This window comes from Tyto alba, unplaced genomic scaffold (assembly GCF_018691265.1).
Source record: "Tyto alba isolate M040663 unplaced genomic scaffold, T.alba_DEE_v4.0 Super-Scaffold_41, whole genome shotgun sequence".
In the NCBI taxonomy this organism is placed as follows: domain Eukaryota; kingdom Metazoa; phylum Chordata; class Aves; order Strigiformes; family Tytonidae; genus Tyto; species Tyto alba.
Window position 1 is genome coordinate 20,425,777 of NW_024881317.1, and position 16,611 is coordinate 20,442,387.

Sequence of the window (16,611 nt, forward strand, 5' to 3'; positions counted from 1 at the left end):
TGACTCACTTGACATTAGCTTTCAATAGGCACGCCACTGCAATTTAATAATTTATGGTCATCTGTTCATAGGCTTAGATTTGTTTGGTTGAAACTAGAAAGTGCATTAAACAGCAGGAATATCTGAAAAAAAGAAAAATATAGGAAGAGAGAGAGAGAAAGGAAGGGAAACCAAAACTGAACAGTGAACAGAGATTTACAGGGATTCAAAAGTTAACACAGGAAAAAGTTGTCAGCTTTTCATTTGAAATTGGCTGCAAGCCTTTACTGATGAATGCATTCACCCATCCTGGGAGAAAAGGATGTCTGTTCCTTCAGTCTGTCTTCTGTAATTGCACCAAGTAGATGCCATTATTTCTGTTTTTTATACTCATCTTTCATTTTTTATGTTGATCTCTTTGAGGTATTTAACTTGTGTTTTCTACAAAGCTTAAAGGTGCTTTAACTAAAAGAACTCTAATGAACTGAGTTCTCACATTTCTCTCATTTTCTGGTTTTCTTGTCTTTATCTGGCAGCATAATTTAAGAGCATTCCCTTTTCTGAAAAGTTCTGTGTACCTCATGCAGATCCTAGAGCACATGACATTGATACATGGTGAATAATGAGGTCTAAGCTCAAGATGAAGTGCAAAGGTTTTGAAGGGCAGAACTATTTCAAGTAGCGAGCAAGCTCCTTGTATTTACAAAAGTGACTTTTAATTTATTTTTAGCTGCCAGCCCCAGTCTGAATTCAGAAAGATGGTACAGTATCTTAACAGCAAAATACAGTCAATGAGACTGTAGTGCTGATTTGTTCTTTGTGCAGTACTGTATCATTGCTATTCTCTGTGCTCTGGTCCAAAACTAAGACCTGCACTGCAGCAGAAAATGAGCATTCAGCACGACAGAACCTGTGAGGTGACCAGCTCTTCACTAGATACTACATGAAATTTTGAGTTGTGTTACAGGAATGTTCAGTGATTTAGAAACTTATTTTTCTGTTCAGATCCTTTAAAATGTTTACCTTTTTAAATGTTGCTTTACGGAGTAACTCATTACTGTGCTTATCCTAGTACCTAAATCCTTTGAGTGTGTTCCTCTAATGTCTTTTATTGGTAACACCAATTGGTAGAGGGAGTGCTACTGTAAGTAAAAAAAATAAAACAATTCATTTTCTAGCTCAGTGATTTTCAGACTTTTTTGATTTTTAGATCTTTCTGTATTTATCCAACAGAACTTGCTTTTCCCAGGTACTTTTTGTGGGTAGAAGTGTAGTAATAGTAGCCTACAGACCACTGTTTGCAAAGCTCTTTATTGGAGAGTGGAAATGACATGGGTCTAATTTATCTGGCTTAACACTAGAATTAATTGTCTAAGTTGGAGATGAAGTGACTTGGTTGAAAAATTGGAAGATGGATAAGCAATAGGACAATAGGGAGGTGTGGAAAAGAAGAATATTCATCTGGAATGAGAGTCTATGAAAAGGTCAGGTAAATGCTGAGCAGCAGTCTAAAAGCAAATCCATTAGGAAAAGCAGTAGAGAATAAAAGGGCCATTGTTGTGCCTCTCTGTATATCCAAGCTTTGCTCATGTCTTGAAAATTAGTGTAGTTCTGGTCCCTGTCAAAAAGTATATGGTAGATATAAAAGAACTGGAAAAGATTCAAAGGAAAACCGTAATCAAAGATGTGATACGATTTCCATTGGAGATTTACTATGTAAACGAGGAGTCTTCAGTCTGGAAAAGAGAAGGCTGACATGTGATTTGATTGAGATTACAAAATCTGTGACACAGAGGTTAAAATAAAGTTTGAAACACACACCCCCATACAGGTGCTAGGGTACCTTAATAGATTAAGTTCCAGTTCAAAAGAAGCAGAAAGACGTTGCCCTTTGCACGGTGGCCGGTAGATTTGTGGAACTACTTTCTAAAGGATGTCTGGTTGCTAATAGTTTATATAGCCTTAGGGGGAGGTTGGATAAATTTGTGGAAATGAAATTCATTGGAGGCTAGTAAATAGAATCCAAGAAACCACATCTGTCTCAGGAAGTCACCGAGTTGAAAAATAATTGGATGCTGTGAGAGTTTATATGTTTGCTGTGTTCTTACTCGTCTTGAGACATCTGCTCATGGCCACTATTGGAGAGAGGATACCAAGCCTTTGTTGTAACCTAGTATGGCTGTTCTTACGTTTCTTAAAGGTTGTTTTTGAGCATGATGTTAATACTTTGCTAAAGAACTTCGCGTAAAAAGGAAAAGCCTAATATGCAATTTTCTAATGAGGAGTAATATACCAGGTAATCACATGATGTCTGTGAGCAAATGGTGTGATATATGCCTATAAAGAAGGCACAAATGATGCTAGAAAGCATGAAGTACTTCAGATAGAGCTGGGAAGCATTCATATAATTAAACCTATTGCAAAATGTTATGTACCACTCCAGTTGTTGTCTGTATTCACATGCAGAAGGGACTACTAAGATGGTTATAGAAACTGAGTGTCTCTCTTACAAAAAGCATGGCTTTAATTAAATTACATGAGTGGATGCCATTGCTGTGTATAAATGCATCACGGAAAAAATGCCAGCAAGGGAAAAGAACTAATCAAGCTGAAGAACAATATTGGCACAAAAGCAAATATATATAAACTGGATAGGTGTGAGTTTAGGCAGAAAACTAGGGGAAATCTTTCTTGCTATTTTCTTGACATTTGAGGAACAGAGTATTGCAGCAATCTTGCAAGAAATGGGGTTTGAAATAGTGAAACTTTTAGGGGAAAAAAGCATGAGGGTGCTCTCAATAGTTAAACTCCAGTTAAACTAAGCTGATAGAGGTTCAGTCAAGGGGGATGCAGAGCTCTCTGTTCCTTGGACTTGTTCAAGGCCTCCAGTGGCTCCTGTAACCTGCTGGGAGGGTCTGCTGTCTGTTTTGTCTCAGCCAGATTTTGTATTGTTACTTAGCCCTTCTGTGTTCCTGTCACTTCCTGACTGTGGGCTTTTTGCTCCTTCAGATAGTGATTTGGATCCCATCCATCCTTCTGTTTTCTGATCATAGCCATCTTGGGAGATGCAAACACTTGTGGTTTGTCCAAAAAAAAAAAAAAAAAAAAAAGAGGGTAAGGTATGATGCAGGTTTTGGGGTATTTGTTTACAAGACTGCAAAATAGAAACAGTGACAGCTGTTAACAGCTTGAACAAATTGTTTGTAGTGGTTCCTTACAAAATAAATATGTTAAACCTTTCCCAGTTTCGCCTTCTGTTCTTTTTTCCAAGCTGTTTATTAATAAAACTAGCAGTGACGATGGCAGATTGGTTTTCCACAAAGCCATGTGTGCAAGTATCTTTAAAAAGTATTACCCCGGTAAAATTTCACTGAGTATATTTTAATGTGTCATAACAAAATCTTACAGCCCTGTATTGCCATCAACCAAGAAATTCCCATGCTAGTACATCTATTTACTTCATCCAGGCATTGTAAAAATGATAAATAGTATTCTTGTTGTAGAGACGGAGTAACTGAGGTACCTAATGAACCTGTTTGAAGTCATGCAGTAAAGCTGTTTTAAGTCATACTTTACTGGTATCCATATAGTGCATGGCATCCACAGATGACACAGGACACCAAAGAAGTTGTACTTGTTCTCTGAACAAAATAGGACACTTTTTACTTTTTTCCCCTCACTCCAGACCGTGACAAAAAAAAAAGTGTTTGACTTCTATATGGTTAATATGTAATCTCTTCATAAAATTGAGCTGTGTAAGTTACTTTTTTTTTTTTTCTCTTTTGGAAAGGTCTGTATATGTCAGTTTCTAGCCTGAGCTTTAAACTTAGTGTAGCTTTGCAGTATCACAGGTGAAATGGCCAGGATTTGGAAGGTAAGTTTAAACCCATGCTAATTTGGGGAGGGATTTGTTTTTCTCAAATAGCACATTTCTCATCTGTTGACTGGAGGAACCCTTACACGTCAGCAGGGAGAGATACTACTCTACTAAGACAGGTTACAGGGTTGAAGGAGACGAGATCTGTGTATTAGGAGTCTGTGCTTAGCATGTCAACAGATTTATCTAAAATATATTTCTAGTTGGATTATAGTTCCTTTTATTATTTATGTCCATCCTTTACAAGAGGTAAAAAGTAAAAAAAGCCCTACAACCATAAAGCAGCAACCCAAGGCAAGACCAGGACTCTACTATACAGGAGTTGAGAAGTAGCAGACAATGAGGTATCTAAGCAGCACCCAGGAATTAAAATGTCCAGTGCTCCTTTTTGAGCATAGTGTGGTTGTTAATGTCGGTGGATTTGGAGGTCTGGGAAGAGGTCTGGTAGGCAGTGGTGTGAAGATGCTAATCACTGTCCACTCACAGGACAAGTGTTGAACAAATGCACCTTAGTGTAATAAATTAAGATACGGAACAGGAGGGTTTTTTTCAGTGCTTAAATTTCTAGCACTTTCGTGTCTTTGCAATCAATTTGTGTGTTTTTGAGTGATACGTTGGTGTAAAGATGCAGATGATCTGCACTTGACCTCTTGTGTTGATTGATTTTCTGATTGTAAACCGATAGTTTAATTCAGAAGCTTTTTGGAGTCAGTGGAATATTACTACTGCGCAGACAGAATAACTCCACGTTCTTTAACATTCTCTGAGTAATGACTAGCTTGGATAATGATTATTGTGGCTATATGTAGTGTGTGCTGAGTGTCACAGCTGATTTATTCTTACTGGTACATTTGGTATATTTGAAAATCTCGAGTACATAGAGCCTTTAAAGGAATGTACTAAGGCCCTCTACTGATCATTCTGAGAATAGGAAAGAGGAAAAACTGTCCTGCAATATTAAAATGCTGGCAAAATGGGTCCTTTTTTGGAAAAGGGAAAAGTGGGAAAAGAATAGAACTAAAAACTGTTCTGTTTAAACAGGGCCATTCCGTAGCATTGTTTTTAGAAAGATCTAAAAATAAAAACCCCAAACCCAAATAACAATTGTAGTAAAGGCAAGTTATCCTGTTTTGAGATGATGTAAAATAAAATCCATGAAAAGATGAAGTTTGCAGAAAGACTCTATCCCAATGCCTTTTTTCTCTTACGTTTTAAAAATACCTATTTAAAATCTAGTGCATTCTGTATTCAGGCTAGAACCATAACATATAGATAAACTAAGGGCAAGCTCCTGATAGTAATGCTTGTCAAATCTTCTCTGAAGTTTTAAGAGTCAATTGAGGAGGTCTTTCAAGGTCAGATAATCAGGCAATCTGAGTACAAGTATTTAGCTGATATGCTGAATTCTGAGAAGCTGCTTGAAAGTGTCAAGTCTCTGAGTACTGCTGAGCATCACTTTCTCCCTTATTTTTGAGGGTGGGTATGTCAGGGTGTGTTTTGTGATGTTTTTCCAAGTGTTTGATTATAACATGAGTTATTAGCTCTAGAGTTACTTCGAATTGATCAGTATCATCATATCTTCTTGTATGCCATTGGTTTCTGTGTATTGATATTTTAGTTCAGACAGTGCAGTTTCTACATCACACTTTCATATGCTTGCAGCTTTTTAAACCCTAGTTACTAAATCATGTTAGCTCTTTATTAGCTAATGCATATTTACAGTGCTTTGAAAATACGAAGTGTCAGGCAAGCATCGGAACTTTCAGAGGTGGGTCAGTACAAGAACATTACAGAACACTGTGATGAGAAATAATACAATACTCTTTAAGATAAAGATTGAAACTATGGGGGCATTTTAGGAGAAAAAAAAGTAGCAGGATGGGCTTTATACTTCTGAAGTCCATGCTACTGTTATTCCTATTACAAATATTTTCAAAAGAAGAAAATAATAATTTATTTTTTTAAACAACTCACTTGAAAATGTATATCTGCATTAGCACAATACTAGTGCAGCATTTACTGATTCATCAACTTAATTCCAGAGTTCTGGTCCTTCTAGCTTCTTTACAGGTCCCTTCATCATGCCTAAACCTTGTTTTTTCTTCCAAAACAAGGTGATCTCATCTAAACTAGGTTTGGGAGCAGTCCTTGGTGTGTGCTATCCCCAAAACTGTGCTACCCCGAACTCTGGGAGAGTCCTTGAACAAGGTCCACAAACAGATTGGTGAAAGTTACACAAATAAACTAGAGAGCCTTGGCCAGTGGCTTGAGGCTTTGCCAGGCTGTGTATATTTGCTCGTATAGATGTAGCTGTGGAGTCACTGAGCTTATTCTTCAGTGTTTTCCAGATTGCTATTGCTCTTTTCCATGATGTCATGGACTGATTGTCGCAAACTAATTTTGGCAGCTCTTGTCTGATTTGTCTCATAGTAGAACAGGGATAAAGGTGCATGAACATAAAATTCAATAGCAGATAAATTCTTTAAAAACATCATTCGCTTCTAACCTAATAGTAGAGTCCTGCTATGCCTTGGTACTTGCAGATAAGTGAATGCAGTGTGTATGTCAATAAAAACACATGAAAAAATAGTAAGACAGGAAGAAAGCAGAAGAGTATGTATGAGAATGAGAGTTGCGTTACTCAGTGCATTGGAAAGCACTTGAACACTGGTATGCTTTAGAGGGTTGGAGAGAGACACAAGATTCATAGGGTGAAGTTTTTTGTGATGTGTTTTTCTTGGTAAAGAAGCCAAGAAAAGTGAGCTTTGAAGTCTTTGTACATTATTGCTGAGTATATCCATAACAGCACAACTTGTAATTTTGAGTTCACTGCGCTTTAGCTCTCTTTCTTTTTCACTTTTCCTTTCTTTTCTTTTTTTGTTTTTCCTCTTAATTTTATTTCCCTAGATCTAACTGGCTAAAACCATGCTGTGGGAGACGAGCAGCTGTGTGGCAGGTATTTTTGCTCAGTGCAAGTCTCAACAGTTTCCTGGTAGCCTGTGTAGTATTGGTGATGATTCTTCTGACTCTGGAACTCCTAATAGATATAAAGCTTCTTCAGTGTGAGTAGGAGGATTTTTTTTTTTTTTTTTTTTAAATATTGATGAAATAAAGGTTTAACTTTTGGGGAGGTTTTTCAAGGGGGGAGGATGGTGGGGATTTTTTTTTCCTACCATTTAAATGATTACTAGGATAGGCAAGAAGTGTGGTTTTGTGGAACCCTAGTATAGTGAAGTCAGTCTCTTCCTTATTTTGCTGACCAAATTCAGTACAGGAAAAACTTTCAAAGGATACAAGCAGAGTGTACGTGCAGAGATCCACACGTATTGTCATGAGTACTTGAAAAGGTCTGTCCTTTACAGACATACTCCGTATACAGAGAAGAAGGATCATTTGTGCATCATTAATTTCTGATACTTTTCACATGCATGTGGATAGACAGAAGTGATGAACTTGCTAGGGTATTTGGTGCTATCTCTATTATTACTTCTACTGAGGTGGGTAGGAATTGAAGTTATGGTTTTCTATATTGTAATGCACTGAAATGATACAGATTTTCATTCTACTTTGCTAATACACTGGGAGTCAAATATTGGCTTACAAGGAGTTTTGCTTTATCTGAATTCACTCTACGCAGGTTCCACAATGGAAATTTTAATGCTGCTGTTTCACTTACTAATTGATCTTTTTTTTTTTTTTTTACTGCTCTTTTCCTTCATTCTCCACTCTTTCCCCCCCCCCCCTTTTTTTTTAATGCTTTTATGACACAAATCTAGCATCTCCATACAATTTCAGATATGTTGAAATGGCAGCAATGGGGTTCAGACAATCCCAAAAATGCAAGAACACTTAGCATGAGAGAGTCATGGTCTGGTATATTCTATGGCAACTGAGGAAATGAATCTTTTATTCTGTTGAAGTCCTTTTGTTTTTGTGAATTTTTATTTTTTTTTTTTTTTTCTCTATTGATATTAGTGGAGTTAAATTTCACTACAAAGATTTAGGTATTGCAATTGTATTAGTATTACTTTAGGGGACTTTATCAATAATTGCAGACATTTTATAAAACCTATAAGATGAATAAATGACTAAGCTGTCTTTCTACACTGTTGTCCACCATTTATACCCCTGACCATACTGTACACACTGTTCTGAGCATAGCTGCTTTGTTACAGTTGTAATTTTCTGTAGTGTCTGGCTTATCTTTTTGGATGAGGAAGCACAGAATTTGGACAAGTCTGCTGCTTTCAAAAAATGTCATGAATGCTAATTCATGGTTATAAATCCTTAAAACTTGAATGAGGAAGATTATTTCAGGAGTATTTATTGAGGTGCCACATCTTTCTGTTTATATACGGAACGGTCATTTCCTGTAGAGCCAAAGAGTTTAAAAACTGTTTCTGTTGATCTCTCTTTAGATTTTTAACACAGTTTTGGAGGCTATTCTCTGGAAGCACCTGCTTTCTTATCATTTATTTTCTGAAGAATCTTCTAAAGAAAGCTTTATTTTAGGGATCATTCCTCCTATACGTGTCTAGTACATATGATACACTTAAAAGCTCTGCAGCTTACACCTTGTGCATGACCTATAGGTGTTCGGTTGAGCCAGGTGATTTTGCTGTTTGGAGGCTGGCTCTGCCTGTATGAATTTTCTCAGCGCTTGAGAAAGGACCCTTCCATCTACTCTGTTTCGCTACTTTGTATTTTAACTAATGGATCAACCCATCAGGCTTCTTGCCTTTAAGTTGAATACCTTCTATTTTGTTTTGAATCAGATAAAGGCTATCTTGGTAGGACTGATACAAATGTTGCAGTTATGTAGTATGAGGAATGCATGTCACTTACCTTAAAATTTAAAAAAGCCTTTAGGCCATAATTATGTTTTTCAAAAATGTAATTAGAGTTTCAAATTATTCCTGATTCTATATGAAATTAACCAATGCATTAGAATATGTTACAGCACATCACTGCCAATTTCATAATAAGAACTGCTAATCCACATTATAGACTGTAATTACTTAGGAAACCTCTCATTTTTCTTTCTTCCTTTTTTTTTTTAAAAAAAAAAAAGAACAAACCTCAGAAAAAAAACAACTGGTGTTTTCTTTGGCTGTGACATTCTGAGAGCATCATTTTCCTCTCATACTTTTATTGTAGTCTTTGGTTGCACTGTGTGCTTCTCCCATACACAAAACTGTCAGTGATGGAGACCACGTTTGCAAATGCGTAGGTCACTCACATAAAAAGGACAGAGACTTTTAGGGTATTTTAACACAAAGCATATTCACGCTGGAACTAGAAACCCCAGAAAGCAGGGGACATATAATAGGTCTCTGTTCTATAATTGGCTTTTTTTCATCCTATCTTCAAAGCTCTTCACATGCATTAACAAAGTAACATCTAAATACCTTGTGATGTTTTGCAAATGCAGAAATAGATGTTTATTAAGTCACTTGCACCTCATTTCAAAAAAAGACAGTCATGGCAGGTTCCAACCCTCACTCCTCAGAAATATAGAGCATGCTGTCATGATTCTTCATCTTCAGTAGTTTGGGGGGAAAACAACTCAGGAGATCATCTTGGTATTGCTGCCCTTCTGCTATCAGCTACAGCAGGTGTGCCTGTAAAAGGCATGAGGTCTTCCTGAAAACTGTGAAGCTGAAAACCTCTGCTTCTGTCTGGTTGCTGGATCGGGGCCCTGTCTGGGTACATGCATAGCTGCAAAGAAAATGCACGTTGTGGTGCAGCAGTGCCTCAGTAAGAATGGGTTCAGGGCTTGCCCAAACCATGCAGTGAGCATCTGCTGCCTGCTCCTTGTAAAAGCATTATAGTTTGTATCTGCCAGGAAATCATCAAGAACAACATCCACCAAAAGCAGATGTTGGTAGTACAAGCTTCTATAATGGCCACTTGGGATTTTACAGGATATATTCTTCATCCATTCTCTCCTGGATATACGTTTTGGGGAGATGTGAAAGCAAGGCAAAGGGGGAGGAAGTAGACTGAGGTTGGTTGTACTCTGCATTTTATACCAAACCATCTTCATGACTAAAAAGCATCTGGGTTTCCATTCCTTAGGGGTTGGTAGTGGGACCAATACTGTTTAACATATTTGGAGACATGGACAGTGGGATCAATGCACCCTCAGTAGGTTCACTGATGGCACTGAGCTGTGTGTGGGGGGACATGCTGAGGGCAGGGATGGCATCCCGAGGGACCTGGGCAGGCTGGAGAGGGGGGCCCGGGCAAACCTCCTGGAGTTCAACAAGACCAAGGGCAAGGTCCTGCCCGGGGGTTGGGGCAATCCCCAGCACAAACCCAGGCTGGGCGAGGAGTGGCTGGAGAGCAGCCCCAAGGAGAGGGACTGGGGGGGTTGGTGGGGGGAAAACTGCCCGTGAGGCAGCACTGTGAGCTCGCAGCCCAGAACCCACCCGTGCCCTGGGCTGCAGCCAGAGCAGGGGGGGCAGCAGGGCCAGGGAGGGGATTCTCCCCCTCTGCTCCGCTCTGGGGAGACCCCCCTGCAGTGCTGGGGCCAGCTCGGGGGCCCCCAACAGCAGAAGGACACGGAGCTGCTCGAGCGGGGCCAGAGGAGGCCACGAAGATGCTGGGGGGGCTGGAGCAGCTCCCCTGGGAGGCCGGGCTGAGAGAGTTGGGGGGGTTCAGCCTGGAGAAGAGAAGGCTCCGGGGAGACCTTCGAGCAGCCTCCCAGGGCTTAAAGGGGAGACAGGAAAGGTGGGGAGGGACTCTTGATCAGGGGGGTGGGGATAGGATGAGGGGTCACAGTTTTAAACTGACAGAGGGTAGATTTAGGTTAGATATAAAGAAGAAATTCTTCCCTGTGCAGGGGGTGAGGCGTGGCCCAGGGTGCCCAGAGCAGCTGTGGCTGCCCCCTCCCTGGAAGGGTTCAAGGCCAGGTTGGACGGGGCTTTGGGCAACCTGAGCTAGTGGAAGGTGTCCCTGCCCATGGCAGGGGGGGTTGGAACTAGGTGATCTTCAAGGTCCCTTCCAACCCAAACCCTTTTACGATTCACTACTTCCCCATAGCACCAGACAAGCAAAATGTGAAAAAAAGCAGAACTTTCTGGCTCTTGGGAAGCTACAGTTTTGGGAAAAAACTTGCAAGTTCAACAGAAGTGAAATTCTGTTCCAGATAAAAGTAGAAGCTGAATACCTTAGGTGCTTTGCCTCAAACTGAATCCCAGTGATGTATCCAAATCACCATAGAGCATGGATGAGTATCTCTTGCAGAAAACCCTTATTTTTTTGTAGCTTTTCACTGCGTTTTTGAAATTAAGTATTTTGGAAGAGGCAAATATCCAGATTCAGTGTATGAGCTAGTAATTCAGCTCTTGTACAGAGGCTACTTGGTTGGAAGGCTTTTTCAAGTTTACTGTTTTACTGGCAATTTAATTGCCTGCTGTCTGGCAGCGTGTCCAGCACTCTGCTTCAGTTAGTGCAGCATCAGAAATTGATTTTCTTTCCAAATTTGTGGTTGCTGTATCTTTTCTGTCCACTAAGGGGCAGCTGTAGCCTTGTATGTCAATCGACAGCTGTTTGAAAAATAGCTTACAAATGGTTTCCATTTCTTGCTCTTTATGCCACCCTATAAAAACAGTGTCTTGGGAAAGTTAAATATATTATATTTTGCCCATTAGCTTCATCTTTAAGTAGTTCTGCTGCTGCACCGCAGCAAACCCTCTCATCAAGCCCCAGATGAGCCTCAGCTGTGAGTTCCAGTGTCAGCCCATACAGTTTTCTTTGTATCCTGATTTCTTCCTCTATCCCTTTCCACCCCTTCTCCTTTTAATCAGTTTTAATTTTAAAATAAGATGCTTTATTTAGTGCACGCCCTATATATTCTTGAGATTTAGTTAATTCTGCCACGCTCTTGCATCTCTATGCACACAGTCATCAACTACCATAAACTTTGCTGTTAACAGTAATTCTTTGAAACTGCAAGACCGCACAAACTATTTTAATAAGTCTGCTGTAGGGATGGTAGACTCACAAATGCCCTGAAGTAAAGAGATAATTTCAGATACTGGACCCTTTCAGCTTTCTGCTTCATTTTGTCAGCAATGAAGGGAACTTTGATCACAGAATTTCAGTTGAACTTATTTATTAAGTAATTCTCCAGATTTCAAGAGATTCATTTAAGATTGTAAAGACAACCCATATCATACAGCTTCATCTGTAGTCTTGCAGCAAACTCATATGTTTGAGTTTATTCATCTTACTTACAAGCAAAATAAGTTGAATCAAATGAAAACCTGATTTAATGCCAGTGAGTGTCCATGCAAGGCTTTATTTTTAAAAATCATATTTTTAATGAATTCAGATAAGTTTTCTTGAGTGTTCCTGCCAGTCAGTTCCTGAAAAGACTTTTGTTCAAAGTCATTCCCCTTTGAAAGTAGAATAGCTACCTCAACAATCTGTATCCATAAAGAGTACCCATATGGAAAGTTAGTGTGTAGAATCCAGAGTTTCATAAATTACCGTTTTAACTTACCATTTACAGACTTCTTTTCATGGAGGAATTTGAAATGCAGTGAATGTAAGTGATTTTAGTGGTCACTGTCTTTCTGCAGAAAAGTGCTTAGAAAGGAAACTGTGTGTCTTAACCAGTTACTTAAACTGGAATTTTATTTTGTTTACTGTAACTGTCTTGAGTGTTCTCATAGATGCTTGCTTAAAGACAAAGCTGTCAATATAACAGCCATGTTTCCTGAAATAGATTGTACAAAAATAGTCACATTGTTGTACAAATTAAATTGTTGATATTTCACAAACTCTTGAAAATAAAAAAAAAAATATTAAGATTTGATCTTATTAACAATTACCAATGACATTGGTTCTTTCTGTTGCTTTTCTCACTACAGTTTTTCTAGAGTCAAACTTGACTCTAAGAGGAATGGTATCCTGAGTCAGTCATGGCTATTCATGCCACATCTGGAAAGCTGTACAAAAGTCTACCTACCTAGATTATTTCTTTAAATGATTAGAAATGTAGTTTGAAGCCCACTTTGACCACTAGTTTTTAAGTACCCATTCCACACAATTACTGATCTGCTGAGCCAAGCTGTCAAAGACTGAATAAAAGGAATAATGTGGGGATAGTGGAGCATTCTGTTTCCTTACAGAATTGTAACTCTGGATTTTTAGGTATGCAGGATTTAGTCACGCATCTCGTACTAAAGCAGTGCATGGAGTGAGAACATGGAGCGGTGACGGAGCATCAAAGACCTAAAGCGTGTATGTCATTGCTTACCAGCAGTCTTATCTGTAAAAGCTCTGATGAACAGCTGCTGCGGCTGCTAACATGCTGGCCTGATTTAGGGTGAGCAGCTGACGGGGCTGGAGCTCCATGTCCCATTGCATCCCATCTTCTTTCTGGTACTTCCATTACAAAATTTAAGAAAGCAAGCTTTACCCATATGTAAGTTGTAGCAGTACTAATTATATTAAATGTAAGTTGCATTCTGCTACTATAATGATGCTTCATTGTGTTAATTGCAGTTTCAAGTGCTTCACAGTTTGCAGGAATAATTCACTGGATCAGCCTAGTCATCCTGTCTGTTTTCTTTTCAGAGGTATGTATAATCGAAGTCTTTCACCACATACAGAACTGCAAAGTATTTTTATGCTGTCACTGGAATTAGCAAGAGTTTAACAGTAATTTCACTGTGAATAAATGTAGCACAGTGTGTTTTAAGGAAAAAAAAAAAAAGAAAAAAAACGTAACAGTTGCCCCTCCTACTCAGCAAACTAAAAAATCTTGTTTAGGTTAGCACTATTTGCCAGTTGCCTAGAATTGGCAAGGAAACATGGAAGATACCGTTTTACAAATTATAACTTGAAAACTACAGAAAGAAATAATAGTCTCCAAATCACTGCAGGCACAAAACAAGACTAGTTTCATCCATTTGTTCTCACAGAGATCTTATCAGTGTCACTGGATATAAGGTGTAGAAATAAGATATATTCTTCAGGAATAAAGATCCACAAGGGTTTTTTACAAAAAGATCTGTTTTAAGAATGGAATTATCTCCTCTCCCAATTTACGTAGATATTTTAGATGTTCTAGGTTGCTGCATACAGACACAGTAAGAGAATGAAACAAATGGTGAATTTCTTTGCAAAAATTTGTATGAATGTATGCACTGGAAAACGCTGTAGTCATGACATAACAAATGACCAAACTGGGACAATCTGTTATAGTTTTCAACTTAATTCCAAAAAGAAGTATTGAAACATGTAGACTACTTCTGACATAGCCCAAAATATTTTTAAGGCTATTTTTTCAGGTCATAACGTGTTACTTGTCACAAAAAAATGTTTTATGTTTGTTAAGTTGGAATACAGCTTGAACTTAAATATTTTAAAATATTTTTCTAGTTCCATAGGAGAAAATGTTATAATCCAAACAGATGTTACAGTCTTCACTCTGCAGTAAATTTAGGTGAAGGTTAAAAAAAAAAAAAAAAAAAGTCAAAAACCAAGTAACAGTGATATCTGCAAATGATTTGATAGGTCACTTGTGTTGAATTCATACTTCCCATATTATAACATCACTTTTTTCCATGCTTCTATTAATAAAACACATCTTATATATATTACTTTGTATTTATTTTCGTAACAGGGATTTTCTAGCTGGTGTTGCCAGACTGTCAGTGGGTATTTTCTGAAAGGATTCCTTGATAACAGGCAGGGGTCTCAAGACTGTGTTGCATCCTAGCCTTTTGGTGCTGCAGTTACATAATAGATATGATTACTGTCCCCATCCTTTGATGGTGATTGTGGGTTGTAGGGTACATGTAGACTGACTGAAAAAAAAAAAAAAATCTCTAAATAATTAACAAATTTTGCAGAGTCTTTCCTTGGTGAATTGCACTTCCTAATTTTCAGACTCAGGTTTGATAGATGAAGTCCATTCCTTGTAAAGAAAATAAATACTTTCTCCTCTCCCCCAGAATCTTTCTTCAGTGGGGATTGGCATCCTGGAGCTGCCTGTAATCCTGAGCTTCCCGACAGGATCAGGTTGTAACTGCTGCTAGCAGCATAGCTGCACATGCATGCTCACCTGATCTTCAGTGCTTTCTGGAGCTTGTTTCACAAGAAACGTCTCCTGTGGTCCTCAATTTCCATCAGCTGGGGTGTAGTCTCAAGTTCTGTTTTCATTCGCTTGTGCCACCAACCACTCTTCTGAAACCCTGACACAGTGCCTTGCTCCCGCATCCCTTCCATAGTTCAGTTCATGTGCTGACAGTTTTTGGCTGGTTGGTTGTAGCAGTTCAGACAGATCCTCAAGGCCAGCACTCAGCTGTCTCAAGGAAGAGATTAGTTGTTTTAGCTCTACTGAGTACCCACATAAGTGGATGAACTGGTTCAGAAGTGTTTTGCAGGAAAACAATAACAGAAATACTTCACAGAGCCAAAACCGATTGCCTGACTCACCATCCTCATTTTGGATCTGTTGGCTCTCCTTCTTTTCTCTGTATTAGGTACTTGGAACTACTTTTCTCTGTCTACTTGCTGTTCTCATTTTTTATAAACCTCTTACCACTCACCTTATTATCTGTTTCTGTCTTCCAAAGTATCTTCCTTCACCTATTTGATTATGGTTTGAATTTACACCAAATAAAAATGAGGCCGCAAGGCAACTGTGTAAAGTGCACAGAGAAGGGTAGGTTTTTGGATATTGGTTTTCTTGGCAGCTCAGAGTCCTCGACTAGGTTAAAGCAACAGAGGTGGCTCCACACAGCAACTGGATGTGCTTCAAAGACCACTGGTCTGGAGGAGAATGAAGGTGTTCCTTTCCTACTGGGTTTGCTGGGGTTGGCCTTGTGCCAGGTTGGTTTAATGAGCAACAGCACATCTGTTTGTGTTGAAATGCATCTCATCAGAGGAAAAACAGAGGGTGTAATTTTTTTCCCGTCCAAATCAAAAACTTTAATTTTTCAAGAAGTTACAAAATATTGCAAAAATTGCAGATCACATTATTATTTTTTTTTCATCCATCTTTATTTTATTTATTCTCTTGGTGCCTTTAGGGGATGTTTTTTTTTGCTCTCTGATGCCCAATACCATGAGTCAGCTGTCTTTGTTTGCAATTATTTGTTGAGAAGATCTTGTGTTATAGAGAGATTTTGCAGTCTGTGACTATTCATGCCAGGATGATTTTTCGGAGACGAGCAGGGTTAATTAGTTTCCTTGGATATAACAGGCAACTGCTGAGGATTGATTAGTCCTTCAGTCAGTGCCTTTTTCCTCAAAGCCAAGGTTTCAGGGTTTCTGGTGTTCAGAAAGGGTTGTTTCCATAGCAAGTACCATGTCCTAAGTTTGGATGTTTATTGTTTATTCTGTAGCTTGGTTCCCATTAGTTGTGAGTGTGGAAATACAATTCTTCAGAAAGGGCTCAACTCAGACTTAGAGAACAAATAATACAAAGCTGTTAAAGACTTGTTAAAAACCAGAAAACTTTCTGCACAAAATCTGAATGTTTTGGAAAAATATGACTGATTAAAAGCTGGTGCTATAAAGGCATTGCAAGTAATTACACTCCTATCATGTTGGAGTTAAACAGGCACTGGCTTTCTGCTTGGTTAAAATGAAGGGGACAAACATGCCAGCAGCTGGCAAATGCCAGCAAAACAGCTGCCAACAAAATTAAGTAGCTACTCTCACAGCATCTTCCTGCTCTCTCTACACTTGTGTTATAGCTACAAGCCTTAAAGGAATTTATTGCACTGTTAATT

At 38.7% G+C, this 16,611-nt stretch overlaps 1 protein-coding gene across 3 annotated transcripts in view; it reads left to right on the top strand.

Moving 5' to 3' along the window:
• TMEM266 (transmembrane protein 266) overlaps nt 1-16,611 on the top strand; it is an 88,750-nt gene that overhangs the window by 34,904 nt on the left and 37,235 nt on the right. For all 3 annotated transcript variants that reach the window (XM_042803900.1, XM_042803897.1, XM_042803899.1), the window contains exons 5-6: nt 6,764-6,918; nt 13,373-13,446. In XM_042803900.1, coding sequence (XP_042659834.1) covers nt 6,764-6,918; nt 13,373-13,446 — 229 coding nt within the window. The remainder of the gene's footprint in view (nt 1-6,763; nt 6,919-13,372; nt 13,447-16,611) is intronic.